Below are 16,277 nucleotides of genomic sequence, written 5' to 3'. Positions count from 1 at the left end.
TACATCGGCCTCATTTCACCCCATATAACAAGTGCAGAGGAGACTCGTGTTTGATCTCTCTGAGGAACGTTTAAACAACATTAAATAGCTGTCCATAAATATGAAACTAAATGAAAGCCACTGAAACTCTCAAACTGGCCTTTGAATGGATTCATGGTGTTAATGTATAATTTATTTTCTGCTGCAACGCTGTAAATGAGAGTCTCCATTATTGCAACCTCGCTGAGCCTCAAGCGATATATTTAGTATTAAATAGATAGAATTTAGTATGTAATCAAATTTTGTATTTTATAAAAATTGGATAGTTACAGTATTTTTTTGTCTTAACAATGACGCTCGTGGGACTTTTATTTTGAAGTACGGTTTGTCACGGAAAATCCCACACGTCAGCTCGCTTCACATCGTTTTTAGCGGCGGCACGGAAAGACAGAAAGTGCTTCCTGAAAGTCCAAACAAAACATGCGTTATTGCTTTATTTCTTAAGTTTTAAGCAAACAAAGTGTTTGAAATTAATCGGAAATTACCTGTTCATTAGAATAACAAGAATGGAGCATTCGGTGCCCAAAAAGTAAGTGAAAAGATTAGCTTGGCTAACCAGCTATCAGTCAAGCTAATATTTACAGGCCTCGTCTTACTAACCAAACTGAAACTGCAGATCAGTTAACGAACTAGAATAGATTATTGGGTTAATATCTTAATGTTCGTAATTAACTAAAGCTACAAGACCAGTTGTTGTTATGTTTATTGGTGCATATATAAGTTTAGGTTAGATTTTAACTTCTGCTGTCTGGACCCATGACGTTTTACGCATTAAATAAACTACGATTTTGTTTATTCATGACAGTAAACTGAAGAAACTCAGTGAAGACAGTCTTACCAAGCAGCCAGAGGAAGTGTTTGATGTCCTTGAAAAGCTTGGAGAAGGGTGTGTATTAACATTATACTTCTTAAGTGATGTTGTAGGCATAAGTTTTGTTTAAAAATTTAATATAATGACTTTTGTTTTTTTGGTTCAGATCATATGGCAGTGTTTTTAAAGCCATTCACAAGGAATCAGGCCAGGTTGTGGCCATTAAACAGGTTCCTGTCGAATCAGACCTCCAGGAGATCATCAAAGAGATCTCCATAATGCAGCAATGTGACAGGTAAAACAGTCTAATAATGAATAAAAAGTAACGTTTTACTAAACTCTCATTATTGGCTCTATATGAAACATTTCCCAACACTGCAGTTACTGTTTTCTTGTATTTTAACAGTCCTTATGTGGTGAAGTACTATGGCAGCTATTTCAAGAACACAGATCTGTGGATTGTGATGGAGTACTGTGGCGCTGGATCGGTGTCTGATATCATCAGACTGCGCAACAAAACGGTAAATACAATACAACTGTTTTAAATACACTACAGAACTTCATTGCATGGTTAGTAACACCAAAAAATTATTATTTTTTCTCTCTTGACAAGCTCACCGAAGATGAGATCGCCACAGTCCTCAAATCCACCTTGAAAGGTCTGGAGTATCTCCATTTCATGAGGAAAATCCACAGAGACATCAAAGCAGGGAATATTCTCCTCAACACAGAGGGCCATGCTAAACTAGCTGATTTCGGAGTGGCTGGACAACTTACCGTGAGTATTGAAACTATCTTGGCTTAATGTAGAACTTGCATAAACTGCTAGTTAAAGGTTTGAATATTACTCAACATTTTTATTAAAATATTCTATATTTTAGAATAATAGAAAAAGTCATTAAAAATATAAAACATCATGCGCTTTTTGCTTGTTTGTCTTTTTTTTTTTTTTTCATTATTTGTTGAATAAAAAAAATACAAATAGTGTAATTCCGTAGTGTGGACGTGTGGGAATTATGTTGTTTTAAACGAATACATTTTGTATTTTTAGCTTTTTCAAAAAAAAAGCCTCACTTTTTTCTTTATCATTGAGCCCAAATCATTCATTAAAAGTTTTTGTAAAAACTAAACATAATTTACATTAATATTCTAAGTATTTAAGTATCCAAATGAAAATTTTTTCTCTCATCCATGATCATCTAAGATCAGTTTCGGTCAAGTGTATCCAAACTGGTCGTGTATATCATGTTTCATGAACTAATCATGTTTATTTATAATGTCCACAAAAGGACACAATGGCGAAGAGGAACACGGTTATAGGAACACCCTTCTGGATGGCCCCTGAAGTAATCCAGGAGATCGGCTACAACTGCGTGGCAGATATCTGGTCTCTCGGCATCACATCCATAGAAATGGCCGAAGGAAAGCCTCCTTATGCAGACATTCATCCAATGAGAGTGAGTGGAACATGCTGAGAAGTCCTTGATGTGGAATTTAAACAAGAAACTGGTTGCTGATGGTGTCTTGTTTTGTCTTTTTGTGTCATCAGGCTATTTTTATGATCCCCACAAACCCTCCACCCACTTTCCGCAAGCCAGAGCTGTGGAGTGATGAATTCACAGATTTTGTGAAGAAATGTCTGGTGAAGAACCCAGAGCAGAGAGCAACGGCCACTCAACTGCTCCAGGTATAGGAAGAGCCAAAAATATTGCTAACTACTAGTTCCTGTGTATGATTCATACAGCTATTTATTCATTCCCTGCTTTATTTTGGGGATTTGTTTTTTGGTTTTCCATCCAAGTCCTGTTCATAAACATCTGGTATGCTTTTCATTGTCTATCCGGCAGCATCCATTTATAACCAATGCTAAGCCGGTGACCATCCTGCGGGACCTGATCACAGAGGCCATGGAGATGAAGGCCAAGAGACAACAGGAGCAGCAGAGAGAGCTGGAGGAGGATGACGAGAACTCGGTGAGATAATTCACCGACGTTGTATATTAGTTCTTCAGTTTACGTCAGCGTTTGTGTTGTAGCTGATGTCGTATGTGACTGCATTGTGCAGGATGAGGAAGTGGAAGTGGATTCCCACACCATGGTGAAGTCTGGTTCAGAGAGCGCTGGAACCATGCGAGCCACAGGCACCATGAGCGACGGTGCTCAGACCATGATCGAGCACGGCAGCACCATGCTGGAGTCTGACCTGGGCACCATGGTCATTAACAGCGATGATGATGATGAGGAGGAGGAGGTAGATCTCGGCTCGATGAGGAGTGAGTATTTATGTATTTTTCCTTACGTTAACACTTTTGTGCTGCTTTGAGAAATGTTTAATCTGATGTTTTTTTCCTTTAAACAGGAAATCCTACATCTCAGCAAATTCAACGTCCATCCTTCATGGACTACTTCGACAAACAAGACTCAAATAAAGCACAAGAGGGTTACAATCACAACCAGCAGGACCCGTGTTTAATTTCCAAGACCGCTTTCCCTGATAATTGGAAAGTGCCACAAGATGGAGATTTCGATTTTGTAAGTGCTCTGATGATGTTCTTATGATCGGTTGTTTATGCATAAAGCTGAATCAAATGAGTCACTGTGTGTTTCTGTCTGTGAAGCTGAAAAACCTCGATTTTGAGGAGCTCCAGATGCGCCTTTCTGCTCTGGACCCCATGATGGAGCGAGAGATTGAAGATCTGCGGCAGCGCTACACAGCCAAGAGGCAACCCATCCTTGACGCCATGGATGCGAAGAAACGCCGGCAGCAGAACTTCTAACCGACTTCACAGATGCTGAAGCTTCAAAGCTGGCTGGCCAGATCTTATGTCCCCTTCTGTGTTCAGTCTTTGTACTGATGCATCTTATTCTAGACTCCTGCTGTTTGTACATTCGAAGAAGGTCCCAGTGGATGTATAAAACCTAAAATCACGATTTGTTAGTTTGTTCTTTAGAATTCAAAGGGCACAATATTAGGAGTTCACTTTAAACAGAACAAATTATTCACAATCTTAATCAGTCTCACTCTCTATTGTTATGAAGTTTAGGCTTTTCTTCCTTAACTTTAAAATTCAAGCCATCTCTACATCCGTGGTTAATACTTTCTTAATACTGTAAATGAATCCAAGGCGAAATTTACTGTGAAAATGTGAAGTTTTGTGGCTGAATTTTTAAGAAATGCTGGTTGGACTGCTGCAAAGTCATTTTTAGTGTGAATGGATTACTAAACCAAAGACAATCAAAAGTAGAGAATGCCTTCGAGCGCTTGATAACCCTTTTTTTGAAGTTTGCATCACCAAGCTATAGGTTAGTATTCTGCTAATTTGGGACCATTTTAGAGTAAAGATGCCACTGTCATCGTTACTGGTATTAATTTAGAAAGAAATGGGACCGTTCCTGCAGCTATGCTTCCCAATTTCCCATCCCATCAAAATTCCTTGTCGGCACAAAGTGAGGTTTGAAACATCTGTCCACAGCTTTGTAAATATGCATGGCTTATTTATGCTGAATGTCACTTTCTCGGTTTCTGAATGTTTCTGTGTGATGTCTTCCCTATGGTCTCTTCGCTGCCACTGGCTTTTTGATAACTTGTGGCAAGTATTTGTGAGGAAGTGAGAACTACTTTTCCTGTGCCCCATTTTAAAGTTCTCGTTTTATCTCAGGCGTTGCTCGGCTTTGAACTGTCTCTCTTCTGGTCTTTTTCAAAGATCGAGTCATTCCAATACAGTTGATTTTGTTTCTCATTATGGTAATGGTACCATCATTACTAGGCCTATTGAGTCTCCATAACTACCAAAAGCAATACAGCAACTCAAGGACATAGTAATGTAACAATGCCAGTAATGTGAATGACCTAAACCAGTTGCTGAATCTTTTCAGAGAAGCGTGAGTTGTTTTAAATAGACTTTAAAATGACTCTCACAATGTTTATGCCCTGATTGTGGACTGATGATGTCTATAAATCTGAGTTGGTTTGAAGTATAGTCTGCTAATTATTTTTCTTTTTTTACAAAAGCTTATTCATAAAATAGTTAGGGATGTTACCAATGCCTTACATTTCCTGCAGTTGTGAGTTATATCAGTTTATTTCATACTCTGACATTTACATAAGCACATTTTTACTGAACACTCTAATTTATTGTGCGTTATTCATAATGTATGTTATTTTTTGCACTCTGCATAGAGTTTTTGAATAAAGGTCTGTTACTTGTCTCCTTAAACTCCATGTGCACTTATTTCACAACAATACACAGACAAACCAAACAAAGGGAAAATTTTAATGATTTCCAGTCCTAGAAAATTAGTAAAATGTTGTTCTATTTTTTTTTTAGCTCAAAATTTTTTTCTTAAATAGAAATTGTTCTTTTTGAGAGCAAAAAAACTTACTTTTTTTTTTCAAAATTAAACTTTTTAGTCTGAAGTTACAAAAACATGGTTTGAATATGATTTTAACATTCCCCCAAACAATTTAAACTATAAACACTTTTTTTTAAACTACAGTAATTAAGCTAATATTTATAAAATTATATTTAGGCCTACAAACCATAAAAAACAGAAGATGAAGACTTCTTAACTGGTTACATTAATTACCGTAATCACTCTATTACACAGAGCTCTGCTTTATTCTGTCATGTGACAACTACTATATTTATGCATAAAGACCTGTATCAGCTTGTTTAACCATACATGTTCTGTCTACGATTTATTTCCTTGAACTTTCTCCTAAATATAGTTCCATACTGTGCGACATGTTATTGAAGGATCGTAAATACAAATGTCTCTATATGTGGGTCGTTATGGTAGGAATAGCTGACGCCTACTGGAAGTGAATCCCAACAAACCTGCTTTACTCTCATTCACTAACTCAAGTAGAAGTTTACCGACAGCTGTGCTTCGCGGCGGGTGTCGTTGGGATCTCAGTGTTCAGAGATGTCTGCGGTTATTAGGAAGATCATTCACACTGCAGCTGCTCCAGCCGCCATCGGGCCTTACAGGTGAGAGTCTGTCTGTCTGCTGTTCAGTCAAACCAGCATGTTTACGTTCCTCAGCAAACGCACATGTGACATGCTCTAGCATATGGATATAAAACACCTCCAGCTATGCATTTAACAGCCAGCATTGAGCAACAAAAGACCTGACATAGGCTGCAATGCAATATTTGTTCGAGGCGTGTCTTTACAAAGCGCACTCAGCAACTTTGTGCTGGAGATTTGGTGCGATTTACTTTTCATAAACTGTTTGGATGAGATGGATTTTATTCAGAGAAAAATTCCATATACACCTAAAGCCCCTATTAGACAAGGCATATACAGGTAAGAGTCTTCTCATTCACTTTAATGTTACACAACAATAGCATTTAGATTCAAAACGGTTTTCAATTGTAAAATAGGGATTTTATGCATGCATTATGATAATATTTCTGTAACGCTCCATAACACAACCGTTTTATCATTTTAACTGGGGGCTTCAACCCCCTTTATAAAAATATAAAAGGGTTTCTCCAAAGAAAAAAAAGAAAAGGCATTTACCATTTACTAAGAGCTTTTTATTTTAATTAATTAATGTATTTATTTATTTAGCATAAAATGCACTTGAAAGTGGTTACAATAGGGGTGTTGATGTTTTAACCAATAGACAGTAAGAGGAGGTGTCAAGTTCATTGACTTGACAAGAGGTCAATGCGGTATCTTCTGCTTTAACAGTATGGTTATGTTAAAAATGGCTTTGGAAAAGTATTTCTGGCACTAGATTAGTGTTTTTTGTTTTGTTTTTTGCATATATTCTACATTATATACATTTCACTTTATGCTCAGCTGATTACTGTACATCATTAAACCAGCATGAATCAATATTGATTAGATTTAATGTATGAGCTGACCTATGATCTTGCAGTTGTGTAAACGTTGTGCTAAAACAACTGGCAGTAATTTTTGCATTGTATAACTTACTGAAGTTGTCTTGTATTAGACACATATTAACTTGGACTTGATATTGTCTTGGACTATGATCTCTCAAGCTGAACTTACAATTGATCTTTGTGGTCCGCAATGCTACTGTGTGATATTTTAGATTATATAATATTAAGTATCCAATTTCTGATTAATAATATCCAAATATACTATGCCCAACCTTAAATAAAGCAAGAAAACTTGATCGGCTGTTGGGCTAGTTATAACTGCAGTGCACTGTTTGTGCCGACAGAAGGCAGAGGAAGACAACATTTCCCACAATGCATTGTAATGTATATTAGTAAAACATCCTTATTCCTTCCTAAATCAGAGTTCACTATTAATTCACATTTTAAATTATATTGCTACTACATTCAGCCAGGCCGTTTTGGTGGACCGTACAATGTACATCTCAGGACAGATCGGCATGGACGTTGGTGGACAGTTGGTGGCAGGAGGAGTGCAGGCTCAGGCCAAGCAGGTGACAAAACGCATATAGTGGCCCTTAAATAATTGTTGACATTTTGATGAATATCATACACAATCATGTATTAGAATTATATTTTAAGTAATTAATATATTAAGTATATATGGTCAGTTTGGATTTCACGTTGACTTTAATACACAAACTAACAAGTTTTATTACACAAAGCAGTTATTTTCACTTAAAAATCCAATATTGGATAAATGTAGTTATGCATGTTTCAGTGTTTTTCCTTACAACTACATAGGCACTCATTAATATGGGGGAGATTCTGAAAGCTGCTGGATGTGGATATGAAAATGGTAAATCATCAAGCATCACCTGCTTAAAGTAATAGCTCACCCAAAAATTTTAATTTGCTGAAAATGTACTCACCCTCACGCCATCTAGGATGTATGCTGTATTCCATATGGCAACCCAAAGCAACGGTTTGAAGTTAGAAATGATGGATTTGTTTCTTACAAACATGTAGCTTTTCACCTCACAAGACACTAATTGATGGACTGTAAATTACTTGTGGATTATTGTGATGTTTTTATCAGCTGTTTGGACTCGCATTCTGACGGCACCCATTCACTGCAGAGGATCCACTGCTGAGCAAATGATGTAATGCTACATTTATCCAATTTTTTTTATGATGAAGAAACAAACTTATCTACATCTCAGATGGCCTGAAAGTAAATTTTCAGCAAATTTTCATTTTTGAGTGAACTTTTTTTTTTTAACATGTCAGTTCTTATAAATTTTCAGGCATTTTATAAACTGTACTTTTATTTTATCTTTTTTTTTTTCTTTTTTTTTGCAGTTGTCAAAACCACAGTGTTGTTGGCAGACATTAATGACTTCAATAACGTCAATGATGTTTACAAGCAGTGTGAGTATGAATAAAAGAATCATGGTGGAATAATTCATCACAGAGTGTCATACACACATACAACCACAGATTTGCCTTCCGTTTCAGTAGTCTTGCTAATGTAGAAAACCTCATAATTGGGAATGACATTGGTGTCCTTTGTTGTGGAGTTAAAAACAATCATGACATTTGTGTTCCCTGTATATACCTTCCTCTAAAATAACTTTACTTCCCATCCTGCACTTTAGTGCTAATGCTTTATGCAAGTTATTGATTATTCAAATGTTCCACAATGATGCCTCTGTGCATCCCTGGGTATTTCCTCTTGAACACAATGCTGATGGGTAATCCTATCCTGTCTGCGTGTAAAGGGATACAGTGCAGTTCTGTGAAACGAAAGCCTCCTCTTTACGAGGACAACCCATCATCACTGCCTCCTACCACACAGAACTTTCCGTGATGTGACATGCAAACCTGCAGCATCAACAAATACTCTGAACTGAATTCATGTCATTCTCTCTTTAAAACTTATGATGCAATTAATGATACATATAAACACAGGCATAAGAGGCTGCTTTTCATTATCACAAGAACTATACCAGATGAAGATTATATCTTATATAGCTCAACTTTACTGCCAGTTTTGTTTATCTTTGTCATCAGTAAAGAACACAGATGGGTTTTTTTTTGTCTTTCTTCAGTTTTCAAGAGCAATTTCCCAGCTAGAGCTGCCTATCAAGTAGCTGCCCTGCCCAGAGTGAGTATTAAACACAGACTAGTTAGTGGTGTTTGCTAAGTTAACTACACACTACGGTTCAAAAGTTTGGGGTCAGTAAATCAGCCTATTAGAATGACTTCTGAAGGATCATGTGACACTGAAGACTGGAGTTATATGCTGAAAATGTAACTGTCATTACAGGAATTAATTACATTTTAAAATATATTAAAATAGAAACATTATTTTAAATTGTAAAAAATGTCTCGCATTATTACGGTTTTTAATCAAATAAATGCAGCCTTGGTGAATATAAGAGACTTCTTTCAAAACATTTAAAAGTCTGACCAAAACCTTTGAACAGTTGTGCAAGTATTAAACTTGGCACACAATCCATCTCACACTGCTTGAGCTATGGAGATGAAGAATACCTCAAATTATATGACTTCTTGTGGAGAGTTGTGCTGTTACTTTACTGTAAGTGATCAACTTGAGTTAAAAAACGAGGAAAATCCCATAAATCTGCATTGTGTTTATACCTCATTTAAACACTTTCTGTTTTACAGGGGGGACTTGTTGAGATCGAAGCGATCGCTGTGTTGGGGCCCATCACGGATGCCTCCTGACTATATGAACCCAGCATGAATCATAAATTGTAAATACAGTTATACGGAGACAAACCACATCCCAGATTACAAAATCAATCAGACATTTAACCTCCCATTAAACTGATAACAGGGAAGTCACCAAGTCTGTTGCCCAGTTTGCTAATATAAACATGCTATTGAGGGTTTCCAATTTACGGTTGATCATCATTATATATTCTATAATAGCAACAATTCAAAACCCAGTTCAATTCAGCTTTATTTTTAAACTTGTCATTATCACATTAAATCAACCACAACACAAAAACAACATTACTTGCATTTGTTGAGTTAAATCTGTCGTGTTTGTTGCAGGAAAACATTAGCATACAATAAATAAAACCAAAAGGCCTGTTTTTCAAATATTATGTCCATTGTCATTTAAAATGTATGTAACATTTTATTTCAGTTGGTTAAAATATTACATAATTATATAAATAGCATTCCACAATTTTCATATTCTCTTTGGCTTTTTGCATTTTTTATAGAGGGGTAAAGCCACTAAAATAGGCACCGATATTAAATATTGAAGGAAATATCTAGCTAAAGCCAGCAATAATAATTCAATAAACTATAACTGGAGTGGGATGTTTGTAATCTTTGTATATAAAGACAGGCACAGAGTCTCTGAAGACCAGTTGGTCTATATCTTGGCAACGAACAAGCAATATCTATTTAATAAATAAGCTAATGTTTCACTGTATTTTTAAACTATGCGTATGAAATCTTGATTTTATTGAAAATAGGTGGTTGAGTCTGGATTCTGTAGTAACTGTGCCAAATGATGCACACTTAACTATCTTCACCAGAGGCTGAAAGAGATTAAGTGGTATGGGAAATCAGACAAGATATTTATCCTCGGGAGATGATGAACTTTTTAGGTCTGTCTTGCATCGTATTACGCTACTTACCAGGTGCTTCCTCTGGTGGGGAAGATTCGGCCTGGGCCTCAGTTGTATTTTCTGTGGAAATAGAGATGCATGTAATTATTTCCATTAATTTAGTTTAGGCTTAATTCATATTTTTTTTTATTCATAATGGTTGATAATTGGTAATAAATTTGTTACTAAAAAAAATAAGTAAAAAAGTTTATTAAAAACGAACTCAAATTCTCATTCATATGCAGTATATATATATATATATGATAAATGTATCCGTCTACAGAGAACGTTAGCTGATTGTATCTTTTTAGGACACGTCCTGTGTGTTTCTCACGTTGGACTTTCTAAAACAAATTAAAAATATAAAATGAGTATTTAAAATCAGTTGCTGTGTCCAGCAGAGTATTAGTTCTTGTTGCATTCTGTTCTGTGGTTAGTCATTATGTTATTTGACAATGTCAAAGTTTTTTTTCCATATTGCACCCAAGACATTTGCATCCGTGGATAAATTGTCATTTACATTTAAAATTCAGGCAGTGAGGCATGCTATGGCCCTCGCCACATTTAAGATCTGGCCAAAGGAACTACTGTTAAAGATGAAAATAATGCACTACTCCCAATTCCATTTTTACTGTGTATTCATAAACCAGAAATCAAGCTCTCTCTCAAGGTTCAGTTCTCCTAACCTTTTTCAGACCATCAGATTTCAGAACATCTGCTAGAAACCCTTAGTAAAACGTTCGGTAACAGGGCTGGAAAGGGGAAACTAAGCAGGGCAGTGTTGTACTCCTGGGTCACCGAACAGTTAGTAGGACACTTGTCAGGTTACTTAGTGTTAAACAAACACACTATTACCTGTTTAAACTAGTGCCATCACCTTTCACTTAAGTATGAATGTGTAAAATGGTGCTTTAACTTCTTATAACAATACAAAGGTATTCCAGGAAGCCTTCATTGCAAAAGAGAATGTGCACAGTGTTTTGCATCTAGAGATACGTCCCTTGAAAGTACCAAAGCCATTTGCATGCACAAGCCCAGAACACAAGGTATTATGTACTTTAATCTTGAAGAACTACTCTGCGCCAGTTTTTCCATGAGACTTTGCTCACAGTCCTTTTAAGTTATGGAAACTGGCAGAAACCTGACGTGCTGTTGTCTGTAAATGTGAAACGTACCACTTGGTGCTGGTTCGTCGGTATTCTCAGCTGTCGTAGAGGGGCTGGATTCGGCTTCAGCAGGCTGGTCAGATGTAACGGCCTCAGTAGCAGCTGCTTCTGGTTCACTGTGAGCTACAGCAGCCTCAGAGCTCTGTATTTCCTCCGAGGCTTCAGGAGGTGCACTGGATGTCTGTGGAGATTCCTCAGCCTGGGTTTGGTCTGGAATCGTCTCACTGTCTGCTGCAGGACCACCGTTTTCATTACTTGTTCCTTAAAGATTAAGACAAATGTTTTCACCAGGGTTATCATCGTGAACTGAAACTAAAAGCATTAAAAGAATTCATTAATTGAAGTAAAATCAACTTTAAAATAAAATGTAATAAATAAAACAAAAAATTAGAAATGTTGCGAAAATAAGCTGAAGTTGAAGCACTTTACTAAAACTAAAAACTAACTTAAACTACTCAGAAATTAAAAAAAAAAAAAAGACAAAACCACAATTTTTAAATATCTAAATTCAAAATATACACAAAATAAATTTGTATATCAATGATTAAAAAAAATACCCTTTTTAAATATTGTACATATAGCCTTTTTTACATATAATTATTTATTTTGATTATAAAACATTCAAAAGGAGTACAACTAGGCCTGCACGGAGAAAGAACTTGTGATATATTGTGTAATTTCCACAGCAGCATTATATTTATTTTTTTTTCAGACAGGTTTCCACAGCACAAACCATCTCAATTTCAATACTGATAAAATATTCCAATTTGAGTTCAGTATACTCAGCTCGGTTCAACACATTTTACTACATTTAAATCTTTTCCACAGAATTCACATTTCATCAATACAGAAATATGAAAAATATGTTGTGTCCTTTCTCTTTTCCCATCTTGTGTGTGTCAAGTGTCAGTAAGGTAGAAGACAACTCTTTCTGAGACCTTTTAATTTAACAGAAACCCTTAAACTAAAGCTTGGTCTAGTCTATTATAGAAGCTACACTACTAGTAATTATATGAAACTGAAAGCAATACACTGACGTTCTGGTTAAATAATAAAGCTTAACGTAACAACAGGTGCTGAAAGAAAATGGATGTATTAAAACAGGCAAACTAGCAGAGCTTTATGGCATCGGACATCTGTGATCTAAAGCACACAACATTTACATGAAACCTTCTTCTCAGTTCCATAAGCACACACTTTGTTTAAATGTCACCACACTTGAGGGATCACCCAAAATGTATTTCCTCAAATTCCAAGAACTCACCCACTGTGATATCTCAGGAAACAGACATGTAACATCAACAAAGCAAAATACAAATTTACTTCATTTGTTTGACAAATTTAATTCAATACAACCAAACTCAAAATTCTATTTAAATGTTTTTTAAAACACATTTTATGAATGTTCACAAGATTGCAATCAATATCAACATTTTAGGTTAAAACATGTTAATGTATAAAGGGAAGGTGTGTTTTGCGTGTATATTTTAGGTGTTCTGACCAGTCACCATTTTAAATATTTTACCATTTCTAATCACATTTTTTGCTGCTGCAGTGTGACAAATCCATTTTTAAAAGTACAAATATTTTGTTCCTGTAGCTCAACTGAGTCATGGGTTTGTAGTAATTGCATTTTGCCACTATTGATTAAAACATCTGCCAAACACATAAATTGTAACATGGGATCATAAAAACTGCATGCATGCTGATTATAAAAAACTTATAATATAGTGTTTCTCTGAAAGAATGTTAATAATTTAAAAGCAGTTATCAAATTGCAATTTGAAATTGTCATCTAAACCAGTGGTTCCCAACCCTGGTCCTGGAGGCACCCAAACACTGCACATTTTGCATGTCTCCTTTCTCTGGCACACCACTTTCAGGTCTTGGAGTCTCTACTAATGAGCTGATGACCTGAATCGGGTATGTTTGATTAAGGAGACACGCAAAAGTTTTGCGTGTATATTTTAGGTGTTCTGACCAGTCACCATTTTAAATATTTTACCATTTCTAATCACATTTTTTGCTGCTGCAGTGTGACAAATCCATTTTTAAAAGTACAAATATTTTGTTCCTGTAGCTCAACTGAGTCATGGGTTTGTAGTAATTGCATTTTGCCACTATTGATTAAAACATCTGCCAAACACATAAATTGTAACATGGGATCATAAAAACTGCATGCATGCTGATTATAAAAAACTTATAATATAGTGTTTCTCTGAAAGAATGTTAATAATTTAAAAGCAGTTATCAAATTGCAATTTGAAATTGTCATCTAAACCAGTGGTTCCCAACCCTGGTCCTGGAGGCACCCAAACACTGCACATTTTGCATGTCTCCTTTCTCTGGCACACCACTTTCAGGTCTTGGAGTCTCTACTAATGAGCTGATGACCTGAATCGGGTATGTTTGATTAAGGAGACACGCAAAACGTGCAGTGTTGGGGTGCCTCTAGGACCAGGGTTGGGAACCACTGATCTAAACCATAAAACATCCTTTTTCTTGTAACTTTCAGTTATAGTCTTATGGTTTAAGCTCTGGGCAAGCCGTTTAACCTTAGGTTTCTCCATGGGGACTTTTAGTGTAATGAATACTGTACGTTTCTCTAGTCAAGTAGATCTAAACTGTATGGTGGACTGATGACAGCATTCTGGATAAGGATCTGGGTGCCTTACACAATAGTTGAGGGTTCAGTTTCAAGTTGGGGTGACCCAGGATCCAAAAAAGTAACTAAGATGATCACAATCTTCCTCTATCACTTAAGGATCTGCCAAGCATTTTAGCATTGGTGTCTACATTATGACATCTATAATCACACTATGTATGCATGCAGTGCCCACTCACCTACAATTCTTTCTTAACCTCATGAAACACCTTGCAAATCAACAATATTTGACCAAATATAGCTCAATTGTGATTTTTTTGGGGTTGTGTAGTCTTACCTGATGTGCATCCATCTTGTTTGGTGTTGGGTCGTGTTGTGTCTTGAGCTGTGGTCTGAGTGCTAGAAGTGCATCCCATCGTGTCTTCCTCTTAACAGGACTGAAGTCAAGCACTTTAGTGAGTGTTGTTGTGCCCAGCGGCGCACATCGACTTCAAGTGCAGGAGGAATGTGCTAATTAAACGCGCAGTTGATACAGACCGCACTCATTCCCTGGTCAGGGAACCCATTGGGTGTACCTGAGTGTGTATGAGCGGTGCTCATATGCAAACCTGATCTTATTCCCGGTAACTTGTCACCGTTGAATTTGCAATGCTAAAACATCAGCGACGTTCTGTCCTCTCGGATTTAAATGCTAAGAAATTACAGGTGACACTTTGTGTTCAACTTAAGTTCTAACAACCAAAAATGTCGATATAAATCCGATAACATGGTTTAATGAGTAAATTTACTCTAACTTTAAAATAACATCCCGTCGGCTACTCTATGTGTTGGTTGAATAATGATTTTGGCGACATCTGCAGGTGACTTCTGGAGTAGCGCTGGCCAACCCGAACTACGGTCATAAAAATTACTGTAGGCTGTACATCTACATCGCAATAAATATTCCTACCGTCCATAACTATATCTTCAACTATGGTACATCATGTCCGTGCGCAGACAACGCTATACATGCTTATGAACATCACTGCTGATATTCAGTTGTATAAGTCATTTTTTCCCCTTTTATAAAATCAAAAGTATTTTCCGAAAGGTTTCATTTTAAAACCTTTTCTTTCGGAAAATACTTTGATTTTATAAAAGGGGGTTAAAATGACTTACTGTAGCCTACTGCTTTTGAAAGACAACTAAGCATGTAGCCTAACACTTGAAGTGTGGGTCTCCGGAGAAGAAAAATACATAGTTTTTACAAATTGGTATAGACATCTTCCTCTTAATGATGTGCAAAACAAACATTTTATATGCCTTTTTAATATATTTCATAGAATTTTGTCCCTCTGTTCTCCATTATGAGAATATGGAACATAACATAGAATATTAAGCATTTGGAAGTACATGCAAGAGTAACTTCAGCTAGGCCCATACTGTTGGCCTTCCTACACCGTTTTAAGCAGAAGGCCATAGGGTCGGATTGAGCTCTTCACTATTTCTTTTTCTTTCGCAGCAGATGTGCCTACTGGTATGGGGACCAACCAAATGTTTTTGTCCTTGATTTCCCTCTTCTGGGGGTTGATTCTATTCTGCATGATGACTTTGTAAGTTTTCCCATTGTTTTGCGACGTGAAGTTCTTGCTATTCGCAAACATATCCGCCACGTTGATGTCTGGAGATGAATAAACCCCTCTTCCGTACGCCTGACGGTCTCCCGCCTTGAAGTGAGTCTGTACGATGCCCTCGGCCCCCTTTAAATTGGTTCCGTGGTAAGAGACGGGCCACTCACCGGGCACTGAACGGCTCCTCCATCCGTTTGTTCCCAGCCAAGCGTTCCCGTCCGGATATTTGTCCCGGACCTTCAGAGCAAAGCGCATCCAGCCGTAGGGCCGCTTGTACGGCTCGTCCCCGCGTGTGCACTCATGTGGGAAGATTTGCATAACGCCGCCCAAATGTTCACGCAAAGAAAGAAGGCCTAACTTTTATTCTCACTGTAGTATTGTTGTTGCCGCCGCCATGCCATGGAGACGCTGTGTTTCATTGTGAAAGCAAATCTACTTTGTTTGGCCTTCCATAAGAGGACGATGTCCGCTTCGTCATGCCTGGAGCTGATCCGTGCTGGTCGCTGAGGAAATACATCAACTTCG

General features: G+C 37.0%; 3 protein-coding genes across 4 annotated transcripts in view; 2 read left to right on the top strand and 1 right to left on the bottom strand.

The window, feature by feature from the left end:
* Positions 1-387: 387 nt before the first annotated feature.
* Positions 388-3,894, top strand: stk3 (serine/threonine kinase 3 (STE20 homolog, yeast)). Its single transcript, XM_016533124.1, has 11 exons — positions 388-568; positions 845-925; positions 1,017-1,145; positions 1,257-1,371; positions 1,464-1,628; positions 2,140-2,307; positions 2,400-2,537; positions 2,698-2,823; positions 2,915-3,122; positions 3,209-3,381; positions 3,468-3,894. The coding sequence occupies exons 1-11, from the start codon at positions 546-548 to the stop codon at positions 3,624-3,626; spliced, it is 1,485 nt and encodes a 494-aa protein (XP_016388610.1). The 5' UTR covers positions 388-545; the 3' UTR covers positions 3,627-3,894.
* A 1,798-nt stretch (positions 3,895-5,692) lies between these two features.
* rida (reactive intermediate imine deaminase A) lies at positions 5,693-9,849 on the top strand. Of its 2 annotated transcripts, none has more exons than XM_016533166.1 (6): positions 5,693-5,840; positions 7,173-7,275; positions 7,526-7,580; positions 8,084-8,152; positions 8,833-8,888; positions 9,413-9,849. In XM_016533166.1, the coding sequence occupies exons 1-6, from the start codon at positions 5,776-5,778 to the stop codon at positions 9,470-9,472; spliced, it is 408 nt and encodes a 135-aa protein (XP_016388652.1). In that variant the 5' UTR covers positions 5,693-5,775; the 3' UTR covers positions 9,473-9,849. The 2 variants fall into 2 exon arrangements, with proteins under 2 accessions (XP_016388652.1, XP_016388651.1); XM_016533165.1 differs by lacking the exon at positions 5,693-5,840 and adding an exon at positions 6,016-6,158.
* The window catches only part of LOC107724296 (uncharacterized), a 12,336-nt gene continuing 5,744 nt past the window's right edge, over positions 9,686-16,277 (bottom strand). Inside the window, exons 2-5 of the mRNA XM_016533152.1 lie at positions 15,920-16,054; positions 11,547-11,798; positions 10,402-10,452; positions 9,686-10,302 (exon numbers count right to left, since the gene is read on the bottom strand). Of these exons, the coding sequence (XP_016388638.1) occupies positions 10,283-10,302; positions 10,402-10,452; positions 11,547-11,798; positions 15,920-16,054 (458 nt within the window). The 3' untranslated portion in view covers positions 9,686-10,282. The remainder of the gene's footprint in view (positions 10,303-10,401; positions 10,453-11,546; positions 11,799-15,919; positions 16,055-16,277) is intronic.

Source organism: Sinocyclocheilus rhinocerous, unplaced genomic scaffold (assembly GCF_001515625.1).
Source record: "Sinocyclocheilus rhinocerous isolate Xijiao unplaced genomic scaffold, SAMN03320098_v1.1 scaffold574, whole genome shotgun sequence".
Taxonomy (NCBI): Eukaryota; Metazoa; Chordata; class Actinopteri; order Cypriniformes; family Cyprinidae; genus Sinocyclocheilus; species Sinocyclocheilus rhinocerous.
This window is presented reverse-complemented; position numbering and strand designations above follow the sequence as displayed.

Excerpts from the sequence above, each read along its gene's own strand:
- rida (XM_016533166.1), top strand. The coding sequence starts at position 5,776 with ATGTCTGCGGTTATTAGGAAGATCATTCACACTGCAGCTGCTCCAGCC. Across the intron at positions 5,841-7,172 it reads GCCGCCATCGGGCCTTACAG|CCAGGCCGTTTTGGTGGACC; the intron begins GTGAGAGTCTGT and ends TACTACATTCAG. Across the intron at positions 8,153-8,832 it reads CAATGATGTTTACAAGCAGT|TTTTCAAGAGCAATTTCCCA; the intron begins GTGAGTATGAAT and ends GTCTTTCTTCAG.
- stk3 (XM_016533124.1), top strand. The coding sequence starts at position 546 with ATGGAGCATTCGGTGCCCAAAAA. Across the intron at positions 569-844 it reads GAGCATTCGGTGCCCAAAAA|TAAACTGAAGAAACTCAGTG; the intron begins GTAAGTGAAAAG and ends TATTCATGACAG. Across the intron at positions 3,382-3,467 it reads AAGATGGAGATTTCGATTTT|CTGAAAAACCTCGATTTTGA; the intron begins GTAAGTGCTCTG and ends CTGTCTGTGAAG.